Source organism: Euwallacea fornicatus, chromosome 1 (genome assembly GCF_040115645.1).
Source record: "Euwallacea fornicatus isolate EFF26 chromosome 1, ASM4011564v1, whole genome shotgun sequence".
Lineage (NCBI taxonomy): Eukaryota > Metazoa > Arthropoda > Insecta > Coleoptera > Curculionidae > Euwallacea > Euwallacea fornicatus.
In genome coordinates, this window is record NC_089541.1 from 3,657,190 (window position 1) to 3,672,405 (window position 15,216).

General features: G+C 32.5%; 4 protein-coding genes and 1 long non-coding RNA gene across 5 annotated transcripts; 2 read left to right on the forward strand and 3 right to left on the reverse strand.

Annotated features, from left to right (window-relative positions):
* Positions 1 to 69: 69 nt before the first annotated feature.
* LOC136343487 (peroxisomal acyl-coenzyme A oxidase 3-like) lies at positions 70 to 7,496 on the forward strand. The gene is made up of 9 exons (XM_066290247.1): positions 70 to 409; positions 2,836 to 3,144; positions 3,203 to 3,522; positions 3,578 to 3,857; positions 3,922 to 4,165; positions 5,195 to 5,431; positions 5,485 to 5,639; positions 5,699 to 5,989; positions 6,043 to 7,496. The coding sequence occupies exons 1-9, from the start codon at positions 290 to 292 to the stop codon at positions 6,154 to 6,156; spliced, it is 2,070 nt and encodes a 689-aa protein (XP_066146344.1). The 5' UTR covers positions 70 to 289; the 3' UTR covers positions 6,157 to 7,496.
* On the reverse strand, positions 464 to 1,690 carry LOC136343706 (uncharacterized). The gene is made up of 2 exons (XR_010732838.1): positions 886 to 1,690; positions 464 to 827 (listed from the first exon to the last, which is right to left on the reverse strand). It is a non-coding gene; the product is annotated as an uncharacterized lncRNA (long non-coding RNA).
* Positions 4,266 to 4,951, reverse strand: LOC136343663 (EKC/KEOPS complex subunit TPRKB-like). The gene is made up of 2 exons (XM_066290547.1): positions 4,905 to 4,951; positions 4,266 to 4,840 (listed from the first exon to the last, which is right to left on the reverse strand). The coding sequence occupies exons 1-2, from the start codon at positions 4,905 to 4,907 to the stop codon at positions 4,313 to 4,315; spliced, it is 531 nt and encodes a 176-aa protein (XP_066146644.1). The 5' UTR covers positions 4,908 to 4,951; the 3' UTR covers positions 4,266 to 4,312.
* A 317-nt stretch (positions 7,497 to 7,813) lies between the features above and the next one.
* Positions 7,814 to 12,381, forward strand: LOC136350253 (uncharacterized). Its single transcript, XM_066301798.1, has 11 exons — positions 7,814 to 8,055; positions 8,725 to 9,031; positions 9,133 to 9,390; positions 9,652 to 9,754; positions 9,845 to 10,000; positions 10,061 to 10,199; positions 10,295 to 10,377; positions 11,339 to 11,499; positions 11,600 to 11,747; positions 11,802 to 12,027; positions 12,088 to 12,381. The coding sequence occupies exons 1-11, from the start codon at positions 8,030 to 8,032 to the stop codon at positions 12,299 to 12,301; spliced, it is 1,821 nt and encodes a 606-aa protein (XP_066157895.1). The 5' UTR covers positions 7,814 to 8,029; the 3' UTR covers positions 12,302 to 12,381.
* Positions 12,319 to 14,933, reverse strand: Rpn6 (regulatory particle non-ATPase 6). The gene is made up of 2 exons (XM_066301808.1): positions 13,779 to 14,933; positions 12,319 to 13,340 (listed from the first exon to the last, which is right to left on the reverse strand). Exons 1-2 carry the CDS (start codon positions 14,896 to 14,898, stop codon positions 13,219 to 13,221), a joined length of 1,242 nt encoding a protein of 413 aa, XP_066157905.1. The 5' UTR covers positions 14,899 to 14,933; the 3' UTR covers positions 12,319 to 13,218.
* Positions 14,934 to 15,216: the final 283 nt, after the last annotated feature.

Below are 15,216 nucleotides of genomic sequence, written 5' to 3' on the forward strand. Positions count from 1 at the left end.
ACCAATCAATACAGGGACTAATGACATTCAATTGTCAAAAAATCTAGTGATTTGGCTTGTCAAGTGAGTTGTGAATAGTAGTTTACTTTCTCCGGGTCAAAGTTTAATTAAATTAATGATGTTCTAACGTATAATTGTTAACATTTATAAATAAATGTCAGTACGCATATTTGTTTTAGCTTATTAAGGCGATTAAAGGTCGAGAAGTTTATTTACTTATTAATGTGGAAAGATTACTTTAGTGCAACTTTCATCTATACGTCCTCTTGAATTGAAAATATACACAAGAATGGCAGGATTACTGCAAGATTTTAAGAGTGGTCCACTTGATTATTACCGAAAAAAGGCATCTTTTGATTGGAAAAAGCTTAAAGTGTTTTTAGAAAGTGAGGATGCTATCAAATATCAGGTAAGTAAAGAAGATACTGCTGATGTTACATCAATTACTAATACCAAAAGTATCTGTGGTCAAAATATTTATTAATTATTAATTATTAATTATATACATATATATTATGCATTAATTAAACATTTCTTAAACTATCCATGAGTGATGAACAGAAATTATATGTTGAACAAAGATATCTACATCTGAAAGGTATTTCCTCACATATGGAATCAGAAGATCATATTCAAGTAATATTTGGAGTAATACTTGCTTACATATGCACTTAAAAACTCCGTCAAATGTTCCATAACTTTTGGATGTACCTAAAATGATCATCTAAAGGTAATAGCATCAATATGAACAATACCTCTCCGGTAATACTATCATTTATGCTATTTAATGTCTGCCTCATGTTGTGTAACTCTAGTTTAAACTGCACCTGTTGTTGAATTAAAAATTTGTTGATTATAAACTTTCAATGAAATTTAAAACTTTACCTTAAGTTTGAAACTAGAATGTCAAAATTCACCTTATACCTTTAAGTAAAAGTCCAACCTGATCATATTCAGTGCCAAGTCCATTAGTAAAATGATCATTATTTTTTCTATGAATGAGGAACAAATAGATTTATTCATATAATTAACAGCATATCCTTTATATTTCTGTCTTTTATTTACTGCTATCCAATGCAATAATAATAGTTAGTTCATATCAACTTTTTCTCCTTAGATACTTTTCAGTGTATCATAAAACCAGTGTTTAATTAAAATTATTATATATTAAAAATAAATAAGTCATAACAAATAAATAAAAGATAAATCTAAATAATTGATCCAATCCTTATTTTCCCATTTATATTCACTTTAACGGTGACAGCATCAAGGTGCACCTACAATCAATACATTCTTGTAAGCAACTTGTGTGTCAGGAAGGTGCCCTTTTCTTTCTACAACAGCATTGAAGCCTTGTCCATAGTCAGAGTATTTGAAAATCCTGACAGTACTGCCAATTTCATGAAGAGAGTGTGTGGTTTCCATCACAGTATCCTTGTTTGGAGTGGTGTTCATCAGTATGAAGGTATCCTCCTGGCATGGGTTGTAGCTGTGGTATTGAGAGAAAGCGCTAACAGCGGCGATAAGTCAAGTGAAGGCGAGGATTTGGGAATATTTATTATAAAATCCATTTCATCATAAAAGTTTAGAAATAATTGTCTACTTAAAGCTGAAATTTATTATTTAATCATATTTATTTTGTACATTTTAAAATATTTTTATTTAACGTAGGTAGTCAACTATAAACTTTGTGCTGTAGTGTAAACATTTTTGGTCTTTTTTATATAGTCAATAAAAAGCTTTTAATTGCGACCTTCTGTCGTAACGACCCGTCAATAAACACTTAGTGTAGATATTGATTATTGATTGCAATTAATATTCGCCGAAATATGTTAAATAAGTGTTATAGACAGTTAAAACTGAAAGAGTGTCAAGAATAGTCTAGGTGAATATGCTTATTTGGTACAATTATTTAACATTGTCCGAAGGATAATCATGTAGTTATCTTATTATTTGTATCTGATAAAAAATATTTTGTGAATGATGTAGAGTAGCAGTAATTGGCAGCAACATCACAGGTGTAATGATTAGTACTGATGTGTCTAAATTAATAAAAAAAAGCTCACGAAGGTAGTTTGTAAGAAGAGCAAAAAATAAACAGAAGTAGTGGAAATCCCAATAGTAAAATGATATGCTTGCATACATACGTATATATAAGTAGATATAAAAGAGGGTAAGGAAGGTTGCTACGGGAGAATAGACACTCTGGAAATTTACTATTAAAAATACCTATTAAATGTTATTTGTGTCGTATCACGATAGTCAACTAGTAGCTTTAATACCCATAAAAAATACATGAATTCATTTCTTTCCAATATTATGTGATACTCTTATTCACAAGTAGCGCACAAAATTGAATTTCAAACTATAGACCTACATACTTTATTAACAAATTATTTAATAGTATAACTGAACTTTTGAGGAGAAACATTATAACATGGAAAACATAATTAATGATCTAGGTGTCACTAAAAACGTGTGGTTAGCACATTGTTAAAAAGTTTGATAATGATTGCTGTGTTCTAGATGATTATCTAATTACTATCATATGTTGCTTTTCGGTTATAAATATGTAATTATATCGCGTGGGTTAATTCGAAAGGGAGATCTCAACCAGCAGAGTATTTTTTCAATGCAGACAGCTAGTTACACTTGAATTTTTCTGCACCGAGTTATTAATTTTATTGTTTCGTGTTTTCGCCATATTTTTATCGGAAGTTTACAGTCGTAAAGGTCATATGATTGTTAAATCTCACAAATTTTGAAGAAATATTTTCATAGAAAAGACATTTTATGTAGATCTCATATTAATTATATGTACCTATTGTCCTTCAGAATGAACTCTACAAGGAGCTCCAGAAATATCCGGACTACCATTCAGATAACATTCACACTCCAAGTTTCGACGAGCAACGAAAGAAAGCATGTCGCCAAACTTTTATTTATAAATCCATAGAATTGCTCTCGATTTCTTATTTGATTCAAAATCTAAAATACCCCTCTACAGCGACTAGAATCATGATACAACTAGCACCTTCCTCCACCATTAAGTTTGGCGTTACTGACACTCTTTTCAGCAACGTAATTCTTAGTATGGGATCTGCTAGGCATGAACATTTTATGAATGATTCGGAGTCAGGCAGGGTAACAATTGCTTCTTCTTGTTAACAAGATCCAACAAAATCTTCCTTCATTATTTTAGATTATTGGCTGTTACTGTTTAACAGAAATAGCCCATGGCAGTAATGCTAAAGGTATGCAAACAACTGCGACTTTTGACAAAAAAAAGCAGGCATTTATTATGAATAGCAAGAATTTTGAGTCGGCTAAATGCTGGGCCGGAGGTTTAGGGCAAATGGCCACTCATGCTCTGGTTTATGCGCAATTGATCACTGAAAATGTAAACCATGGCTTGCACTGTTTTGTGGTCCCTATTAGGGACCCTAAAACACTTCTGCCTTATCCAGGAGTAATTGTCGGGGATTTGGGGGAAAAACTTGGATTGAATGGTATTGATAATGGGTAATTTTGCTCTTGGAGTACAAAATAACCACAGCTCAACGATATTTTTCAACAGATTTTTGATGTTTAACAATTACGAAATTCCAAGAATAAATCTACTTAATAAAATCGGAGATGTTACCGAGCGAGGTGAATATATAACGCCGTTTAAAGATCCCAGTAAGAGACATGGAGCCGCTCTTGGGTCTCTCTCAGTTGGGAGGGTCACGATCACTGCTATTTGTGAAGCTTTTGGCGTAAAAGCTTTAACTATTGCGATTAGATATGCAGGTGTGAGAAGGCAATTTGGACCCGATGATGATTCAGAAGTACCATTAATGGAATATCAGACACATGTAATGAATTGGTCACTACAACAAATTTATAATAATTATAAAAATTGAGCATTTTTATTTTTAGCAATATCGACTGCTTCCTTACTTAGCAGCGGCATACGTGCTTAGAATTTTTTCTACGAAATTATTTGAAGTGCAATATCAGTTTTCCATAGATTCAGTATTAGGAATGAACAGAGAGCAACTACCAGATAGGGGTACAGAATTGCATGCTATATCATCGGCTTCTAAACCGATTTCAGGTTGGACCATGAAGGAGGCAATTCAGGAGTGTAGAGAGGCATGTGGTGGTCATGGATATTTGAAAGGTAAAAAGATAAATAAAAGTAATATCCAGCTTGTCAACTCAAATTGTAAAAGAATTTAAGTGGGATATTATGGCTGAATTTTATAACAAAAAACATCAGGTTTCTCAATTGTAAAATTTTTCATGCCATATTTATCTAACAATTTTATTACTCTTTAATAGCTATTCGACTAACAATTGAATCTAAAAGGTCCACACTATGATACTCTACATCACTTATTTTGTAAATTTTTCTAATTGCGCGTATGTCACTAGTACAACCTAGCTCTGAAATATCAAGCACGTCGCCCTTTACCAAGGCAAAAATATTGTTTGATATTTCCGCATCACTTTTGTCATCATTGTTCTCTAACGTAACCACCAGCAAACCTTTACTTTTGTCATCCACTCCAAATTTTGATAAGCTCTGACTGATGTTCGATGATGGAGACAAATTATACAAAATTTCAGTAAATACGCTTTTGGTTGTTTGTTTTTTACTTGTTAACGTTTTATTAGCTGCTATAACCACTTGAAAGGGATCACAGATTAGTTCGGGCTTTATTATAGTGCATTGAAGTTCTCCATTCATAATTTGTTTTCGCAGGTCCATGGTGTTTTTAACATTTTCATACAGCTGCATTTTTAAGGTTTTTCCAGTAGACGGATCTAATTCTACTGCGTAATATGCCATATTCTAGAATTCATATAAGATTATGAATTTTATGCCTACAAAGGGAAAATTAAAGTTTAGATCTTACCATAGATTTTTTACTTTAAAATAAAAAAAAATAAGGTTAGAATTTACCTATCGTTCAGCTGTCGCAATTGTCAGCCCGATTTTTCGAATATTTGATAAGTGTTTATTGGCTCTAACTACTCTAAACGATTATTTGAGTAGATGGGGTTAAAGGGGTAAAAAATAGGGGTCTTTTGAACAATTTCAATATGAGCTCTGCATTCATAGCTCCTTATATTCACTTGCCGTAGCACTGCTCATGAATGTTAATCGCCTGGGACCTGCATCGCCAACGTTCATCGTTCTTTTTAGCTGCCGGAATAGGGGAGATCCGCAACGACCATGACGCAAACTTAACTTACGAAGGGGAGAATTATGTTTTAATTCAACAAACCAGTAATTGGTTGCTTAAATTGTGGCCGTTAGTGTTGAAAAATGAACCTATTTCAACACCATTAGAATCGGCAAACTTTTTATCAAACGCAATTCACATACTGCATAACACTAAAATTCGAGCTAGAACTCCAGACGAATTATGTTTGCCAGAAAGTACGTGAATTAAATTTCAAGTTTTGTACTCTTTAGACATTAGTTATTTTTAGACATCATTTCTATTTACCAATGGTTAACGTGCTTCCTTTTACAACGCACGCACAATAAATTAGAGGCTGAACTACAGCAAGGAAAACATTTGTTCTGGGCCAAAAATGATAATCAAATTTTTTATGCAAAGGATGTGTCCATAGCGTATATACAAGTTAGTTCATACACGGACGTGTTCAAATAACTGCTTACTGATTAAATTTCTTTTTGCAGCATCTTATGTTAAAAACAATGTTAGATAAAGTGTCAGAAACAGCCGATCAGGAACTTCGAAACGTTCTGTTGAAATTGTTTGCATTGTATGCACTTTTTTCGTTGGACAAATATCATTTAGGAACGTTATACCAAGGAGGAGTATCCGACGGAGTAGATCTAACAACATTAATCCAAGAATCGATTTTAAAACTCTGTTTTGAACTTAAGAATGATGCAGTCTCTCTAGTGGATGTCCTGGCTCCTCCGGATTTCATTCTTAACTCTGTACTGGGACCATCAGATGGACAAGTATAATATTGACTATATGAAGTTTTGTCGATTTCTTTGAATACCTATTTTAGGTCTATAAAAAACTGCAGTCGGCAGTATTTAGTTCACCATATGCGATGAGCAGGCCAAACTGGTGGCAGGACGTGACCAATTGGAAAGAAAATGTATTTAAAAACAAGTTGTAGCTTCTTTTTTTCCATGGATGACAATAATTTTTAGTTGTTTTACCAACTTATTGTTATATAGAGGGTGTCTTGGTAACTTTGTAACAGGGCGATATCTCTGTTATGGTTAGAGATATTAGTAAATGTTTGGGAGACAGGTTCTTTAGTATGATGAAACGCATTATGTATCGGTCTGAATTATGTGTGCGTGTACTTCAGGTAAACATAATAGGTCTATGTACAAATCCAAGGACAATTCCTTAGACATTAAAGTAGCGTTATCACACTTTTTATCAAGACAAAATTTAAATAGACTTTTCTTTCTTGCTATTATATTTTTGTATAAAAGGATTATTCTGCCTAAACGTCTTTAACTTTTTCCATATCATCATCAGTGTTCCAAAGTCGGCCTGGGGTGAGTGTGAATGTTGAAGCTGTTGGTGATATAAGGCAGCTCACTGGTAAGCCAAATAGTAGTCAATTTCGGAGACATTGAGGACTAACCGAATTTCCGGTTGTACTGAATATCGTTCTCCACGCCTTCATTTCAAACGGAACAGCCTGTATATTTTCGCATTTTTAGATTCCAGACATTGAAGTTATTCAATAATTATTAGGTCTCTTTATTTATAGTCCTTATGTTTAAATGCCATATGCGATTTTTGACTGCGTAAAACTTAGAAGCACACCTGTAATTTCGTTTATACTGTCCTAATACTAGAAATATGTCTGCGGAATGATTAATTATTCTTAATCAAATTTGCAAGGTTGAATGTTAACTAAAAATAATTTGAAATATGTTTTATAGTTTTACAAGCAATGTGGCTGGTTTTTGGTAAAATAGTGTAGTTAGTAGTAGTAGAAAATGAAAACACAATTACAGGCGTTGTTCCGACCTCTATACAGCTAAAAATGGCATATGGCATTTAAAAGTAAGATTTAAGAATAGGGAGCACGAATTATTAGTTAATCACTTTAATGTGTGGAATCTAAAAATGCGAGAATATATAGGGTATTTCATTTAAAATAAGGATGTTAACAGGGTTTTCCGGTATAATCGGAAACATTAAAAAGAGTGAAGTCCCATCATATAACGCGTTTCATCAAATCAAACAATTTATGGCGAAAATATTTTTGAATATCCATTCATAACGGAAATATTGTCTTGTAACAGAATTACTGTGACACTCTCTATTTTTTTATATACATGGCTATTTGTTATATTATGTAATGTTGCGTATTGTAGTTATACAATTTATAGTTTAATGGGGGGTGTATATAAGTATAATTGTTATGCTAAGTTTAAGCGTGATATTGGAACAATTTTTTTAATCAAAAATATAATGTTATTTTTTTAGCAACGAGCGATTTTTTTGTTCGTGCGCAACTTCCCGTCAAACATTTGACTCCTACATTTGCCCTGTATTCCGTAACTCTTTTCTTTTCAGTCAAGTGAAAAATAAAATGTTAAGAAAAACTGGAAAATGGTTTAAGATCTGTTTTTTAGAACCTTCAATAAGTCATAATATGCACTAAAATTTTGAAAATGAACACGTTATGATTAATTAAGTATCTAGACACTGCGGTGTAAGAAGAACAAAGAGTGGTAAACTAATTTTATTTTGAATTTCTGATCATGATTTAGGCCTGACAGCTGACATAAATAACACAGTTGAAATCAGACAATTGTAAGGATGTGAATGAAATAGGTTAAGTAAGTTTTGATTTGATTTTAATTCAGTTTTTTTCAAAAAACCAGTTAACTTGAAATGAAATATATACAACGTATGTATATGTGCATTAAAAATCTTCTATCGATAAGTACCAAGTAGCGTAAAAGTTTTGTCAAGTGATCAACTCTCACGAGAAAAACTAATTCTATAGAAGTTAAATTATGGACGAATTTTTAAACATTAATTGGTAAGTAAGCTCATTGTAGGTATACAGGGAATTAGAATGACTAGACGAGCAATTTCTAATTCTCTTCCTCCCTTGTCTTATTTCAAGACCAGATTGAGATATAAAAATTATTTAAATATAAAACTTATAACACAGTGTTGTTGAATCATGGCTTGAGCTTAGTACTGCTATATATATATATATATATATATAATACATTTATCCCTTAAATATCTTCTGTATATTTTAGGTGGGTTGTTGGTTTTTTTTTTCCATTTTCATTTTCTTATTACCTTGGTCCTGACCTCTCAGGACAGAGATGGATTTGTTATTGATACATTAACAACAGTTTTGCAATCATTTTGGGATATCCTCTATAGACACATGGCGAGACAATTATTCATTTAATTATAAATTTAAATTAAGCATTAATAAAAATTAGTCACAAGGCAGAATTAATTACAACCCTACTGTATGGTATTAGTTGCAGGATTTTGTTAATCTAATAATATAGGTATTCTGTAAGACTAAGAGAGATAATTTTTTCTAAATAACACTAAAATCTCACTTTTGACATATCTTGAACTCATTACATAAATATCTTAAAAGAAAAAGATTCAAGTAAGAAATCATACTAGGTATTCCATATATGAGAGTTACAATCTATAATCTTTCTCTACCATGTTTCAGGAGGCTAAATGTATTATCAACTTTTGACCCTGAAAATGCATTCATCAGTGAGGAAGTTATTGCAGGGTCTTTTGTATACAAAGCCTTTGAAGACAACTCTCTTTTTGTACCTAAGAAAAAAGTACAAAAGTTAAACAAGCGTTTAAGTGATCGTATACCAGGCGCATCTTCAATAGGAACTAAAAAAAAATCAGTACTTGATCATTGGGCACATGAGATTTGCTTAAATGCCTTAGAAATATTCAAGTCTGGAAAGGATCCTTCTAAATATTCTCCATCTGAACAATTTTCTATAAAGATTTTCAGTGTAAGTTGTAGGAATTAATATTCCATATTCTATACTACAAGCTGTTATATGTTATTTATGTGTGCTTAATAAATTATGCTACAACATAAATATAATTCTAGCAATTGAAACCTAAAATTGTCGAGGAGAATAGCTTATACCAAAAATATGCATATGGTGATTGGGTACGAGTTGGGTCGAAAAAATTCACCTGCAAGATGAAGGCTTTAGTTCCATATGGGCAGTTAGTTTGGGAGGCCAAATGGAAACGACTTACTTCCTACCCACAATTCTATAAAGAATTGACGACAATAAATTTAAATTTTGATGAAACTGAAAGTGTTATTGATTTTCAGTGTATCAACAATGTGTTAGATTTGGTAAGGGCCATATATTAAACATGGTACTTGACTTGAGTTGCAGATTGCTGTGGTATTTTTTGTCATAAATCCTTGAAGAATTTTCAAAGTACATATTACTAAGGTATTTTTGTGTATGAAAATTTGCCAGCGATATATACCTCACTTGCCTAATATATAAATAGATCATATAAAGGAGACCATAACATTGAATATTGTATAAGTTCATAATTACACAAAATTAATTTTCCAAAGTACAAACACATTTATATCCATTTTTAGGGAACGGTTCCTAAATTTACACAGCCAAATTTCAAAGGTTGTTGTTATCTGGTGAATACCTTACCTCAAGGTAAAAATAAGTTGGTAAATTCCAGCTTACCAGGTAAGTTGAAAGACTCGTAAAAATTAACCTATATTATTTAATTATTTGTAAAGGTTATTGTTGATAACTTAAAACTTGACAAATTTCTAGTTAGTGATGATAAGACTGTACAGTCGATATTAGAATCTCAGAAGCACATTGATATTGTTGTGTCCCTTAGTGGTTTGAAATGCATAGCAGACACCAGTGATCTCAAAAAAAGATGGATGATTCCTTTTGTTGTAAAAACAATGCGTGTTCCGAGGGGTATAAGCAGGTATATTTCTTTATATCAAATTGTCTAAAAAAAAACTTATTTTTTTCTAGAAGATGGAAGTACCTATTCAAAAAATATCGTATTTATCAATAAGCCATTTTCACAGTATGATATGTCTTGTGTTGATTTGGCTTATATTGGATACAAGAGATTAATCAAAACGAATTTTTGTAAATTTGAAGCTTTTAGGTGTGTGTTAGTTATGTTTTCATGTTTTTTACTGAAATTATTATTTAAGGAAAATATCAATTTGACTCAGTTCCGTTTTAAACAATTTATTTTAGATACCCCGATCCTTCAGTGTCCTCTACAAATAGCAATAACTTTTTAAATCCTAAGGGATTTGAGATGGATAGTCCTGATTATGGTAAGAAATTTTTTTTAAATTTCTCTAAAGTCCATCTTAGCTTCAATATTCATATCACTCTATTATTTAAACTAAACAACAATTCAAAAGTTACAAACGACGTTTAAGATCGCTTTTACAACTAGATTATATTAAAATCGTTCAATAGATTCTTGAAATTAAAACGTTAAGATAGGTGCGTGTGCATAATGTTGTACAACACATTCGCAGTCCCATACGTTGGACAAGAAAGTTGCTTACTATAGGATAGACAAAAAGATCAAGTGCAATGGAGGACTCTTACAGAAAAAAATTCAGGCCGTTTTGTTTTATAGTAGTATACAGATATACCGAGAAATATATGATAGCCCGAGGCATATTGAATCGATTTTCGACATCAAATTTGAGTCCACAGTATTTTTGTTCGAATCTATCAGCTTTTTCAATACTTTAGTCTGATATATACTTGAAACAAAGTTTTTAGTTTGTCTCTTATACTTAATTCATGCTGTAGATGTATCGCAACCTATCAATTAAGTTGTAAGTAACGAATGAGAAACGAACCAGATATACACAAGAAAGAAAAAACTGGAAATCGGTCAAGTCATCATGTTCATATCATTTTTTAACCCTATATATGGTACAACTAAAAGTTTACCAAATGCTTATTTTGAAATTTCTAATCGAATTTGTTTCATTAAATATCCGGTATTTGGACTGTAAATGTTATTTTCATCGTTTAAATTAGAGAAAATCGGATTTCAAAAAAGTTTTGCATCTATAACTAGTTTGCGGTAATATACTCAAAACACTGTTTATCTTCATTTTTCGATGTTAATTTGTCACATTATGATATTTAAGTATGTATTTGAATTTGAATATTTATAACTCAGCTCTGCAAAGAACGTCCATGTCGTTGCGTAGACCTCTGCGTACAGGCTAGCGTCGTTAAATTGTTTTAAAAGTTTATTTTTTGTTCTAGATGAAGATGTGGATTCAAACACAAGTCATATTATACACCATAATGCTAGTTATAAACTTTGGAACATTAAAAAAACGTCGTGTCAAAACAATTTGATGAAAAGCAACCAAAAAAATATAGAATTTAATGTACTAGTCCGGAATAAACTCGACGCAGTAGAGGTGAATTTCGTTTATTTTACTAGGTATTTTGATACATCACAGAGATACTGTATTCTGGTCTGTAACAAAATTATTAATGTAGGTATGAATGTATTTTTAGCGGGTCGAAAATGGCGCCTTGCAGCCCCTAATTTTGCGCCCAAAATTAGAGCATCAATTAAAGTTTGGCGCACGAATTCCATCTAAAGAAGAGCTGGCTAAAGACTGGACCTCCCTCTTCTTTACCCCTTTCTCGAATTTATACCGAGGTTACTTTAAGAATAATACATTTTGTGCCATTAATTGACATTTCGTTTATTTAGTGGGTATAGCGACAAATGCTAACGAAGTTATATATACCCAGAAGTGCACCATGCAAAAAATTGCGGCTGAGGCACAGACACATTACCAATATAAGCCTCAGTTGAGTTTGGGAATTTTGCAGAAAGTATTTCAAGAATTAATTAAATTGGAACCCGGACAATATTTAATGCAACATCTGCCGAAACACGAGGCATTCCTTGCCATTAGAAAGGCAGTTGTTGACGGGTTTGTGTATTCGCAGAGTTCTTTGAAATAATTTTCTTAAAAATATTTTTTTATTTTTAGTGAAGACAAACAAGGAGAAGTATTTGACCTTCATTCAGAGTCGAATAAAGTATCGGTAAACAATAAACCTAAACCTTGGAGCCCTATCGATGTGAACTTTCTCTTACCTACCTTTGAAGAAGCTAAGCGAATGCCAGGCATGTTTACTCCTTGCCAGAAGAAGAATAGAAAGAAATTTGGGGTAAATCCGGGAAAAAGTCACACGCGCAAATGACAAAAACAACGCAGGAATAGATTTATAAATGATTTATTTAATTAATGTTAAGCAATAAACAAAACACTATTAATAAGAAATTTCTACATCATTGACGTCGCATCATTTCCCAAATTGTTAAAACCTTTACCACAAATTTGACAAATGTTGCGCAAACACAAATAATTTCAACTCAAGAGAAAATCAAAACAAATCTTACAGAATGTTAATAATATACCCAAAAATCCTAAAAATGTTAATATGTTCTATACGTTTGAGGCGGATTGTTCATTTCTTTTATTTTGTTTGGGAATAACATTTCGCCCACACGTAGAGGTTGTTGGATTAGTGGAATTGCACACTTTCCAGTTAATTTGAAATGAAAGAAAAAGTCAGGGATGGGGACGAAATCTCTCGTTAACATTTCAATGACAAACTTGTCACCTTCTTCATAACATAGGAAATATTAATATAAAAATTGAAATTAATAGATACTGCTAATTCCCAACAATTGACAGACAAATTTTCAAAATGCTTCACGTTTTTACATATTCATATTCCACTTGCTTCAATACTTAATTTTCATTATCTTAGGTTGTGAAGATATTCACAAATTTGTCACCAAAATATTTATGAGGGTGGTCATTCAAGTCTTTAGTAAGGGGTGAATGGTGTTCTTAGTTACCCTTAACTGAGAATAGTCTGCTACTTAACTGCTCCAGCAAGCCCTATATTTGTGTGAGGTATTATTCACAAGTAAAATAAGGCTAAAAATGTTAATTATGTACACTGTAGACATTAAGTATCAAGACAATGGGAAAAGGTAATGGCAAATCAAAGATTTAAGAGCTGTTCCAGTTTAAATAAAACTATAAGATAGGAAAAATACAGTCTGTTCTTTTTTTTTTTAATTAGTATGTATGTTATTAAATTTAAACCTATGACAACTTTTTTGCCTTTTGATAAAGGGTGTCTACCACTTTGCTCATACTGTGAATGGTCTCCAATGCCATTTCATATGTTTTGTCTACTGGAGTGTCTTCAAACACAATAAGGACACCTAAAAAAACAAAAATTTTGTAATTCTATGAAATAAGGTAAACACCAATTTAGGGATGTTTACACTATAATACTATTTTACTTAAATTACTCAAAATGATAAGGCAATAAATACCTTCATAATTCAATGCTTAAATACTACAACAGTTAAAAGATGTGGCAATTGTGGCTTTTATCATAATTTATTGAATTTATTTAAAAACAGCAACTAGAGCACCAAAATTATACATTGCACAAATTGATTTATACAAATATTTTAGGTTCAAATCATATAAGTGCAAGACCAATATTTTAGTCGCACACTTGATGCTTTGCCAAATTCCCCCATGACTAAGCATTTTCTTTGTTTTGATCTTTATAAGCCAAATCACTAAAGATTTAGCTCAAAAAATGGGTTCTATAATGACTATATATAATTTGGACAAAAAGTACAACTTACCTTCTCCTTGATCCAAAATACCATGAAATTTGGCATCCAAAATCATTTGTGACAATTTCTTCTCCACCTGTGCCATAGGTAGTCTGATACTTTTTGAAATATAATCAACTTGAACTCTACTATATGGTTCAATTATTCTACAGAGATTTTGTTCCAACATGTTGTCATATAAGGTGCCCAAATGAGCCCTTACAATAACATCATCTTCAAGTTCTCTTTTGAACATTTTAACTGCCTGTTGAAAATCAGCCAATGACCTTTTGTTGGATGCTTGTGCCACTGCTTTCATAGCATCAATGTCTCGTCCAGCATATTTGATGGCTAGTTTCCCACTAACAATTTGCTGGACATCTTCAGGATTACTTAGCATTATCTTTGAAAGTAACATGTACTTCAATGCAGTTAAAGCTTTGGTGGATTCAACACTGTCAAACCCCTCAAAAGCTTCATAAAAATATGAATAAGCTGTTTTGAAGTCTTTCTCTTCAGCAGCATGCAATATTCCTGACTGCAGATCTAAGGCGGCCTGTACCTTTGGAGGGCAATAAATAGCATTGGCTGTAGTTCTGGCTGATGTTAACGCAGCTCTGGCTTTTGGAAGGTTGCTTAAGGCATGGTACGTCTTGCTCTCAAGTAATTGGACTTCGACTAATAAATTCTTGTCATCTAATTTCTTCAATTCTTTCAGCAAAGTAGATCCTAGCAGTAGGGCTTCCGCAAACATGCCAGTATCAAAGTAGAGAGCCACTAACCTTGCCTCCAATGATTGACGGAGGAACGTCCTCTTCTCCTCTTTTGCCCATTCAATGCATTCTTTGCAGAGCTGTACTTCTATTCCAATGCCGGCCTCAAGATCCAAAAAGAAATCGACAAGGGACCTAACTAATTTAGCTGCCTTGGCTTTGCTGATTTCACTCAGAAAAGGACGGGTTTGTTTTATGAGGTCGGCGAGTTCCTTGGCCTTACCCTCTTTTTTGTACCTTTCCCCGAGGTTAAGGATGTCCTGTTCTTTATTCTGAATGTTCCTCTCATCATTTTCTTCAGCACGCTTTAAGTTTAATAAGTTCTGGTGTTGAGAATGAACAGATTGAGATCTTTCAAACAACATAGCACCCGCCATATTTCACGTTTAGAAAAGCACTGTCACGATTCGATATTTTAATTCAAATGACAAGTCCACGAGCTGACAAGCAAATACAAGTTGACATTGGTTGACTTTTGATAATTGACCATATTCAGTTGTACTTGAGCACATAAAACTCCCGGTGTTTGCCCTGAAAGACATTTTATTTGCGTCATTTCTACGACTCAACCTCATCTGCAAGATCGATATCACAAATATGATTACAGCAGAATCCTAAAAAATAAAATCTTGTCTGATGCGATATAAAAATTAACCAATTTGCACAAAAGCACTCACAGCTTTAAGATTCAGATT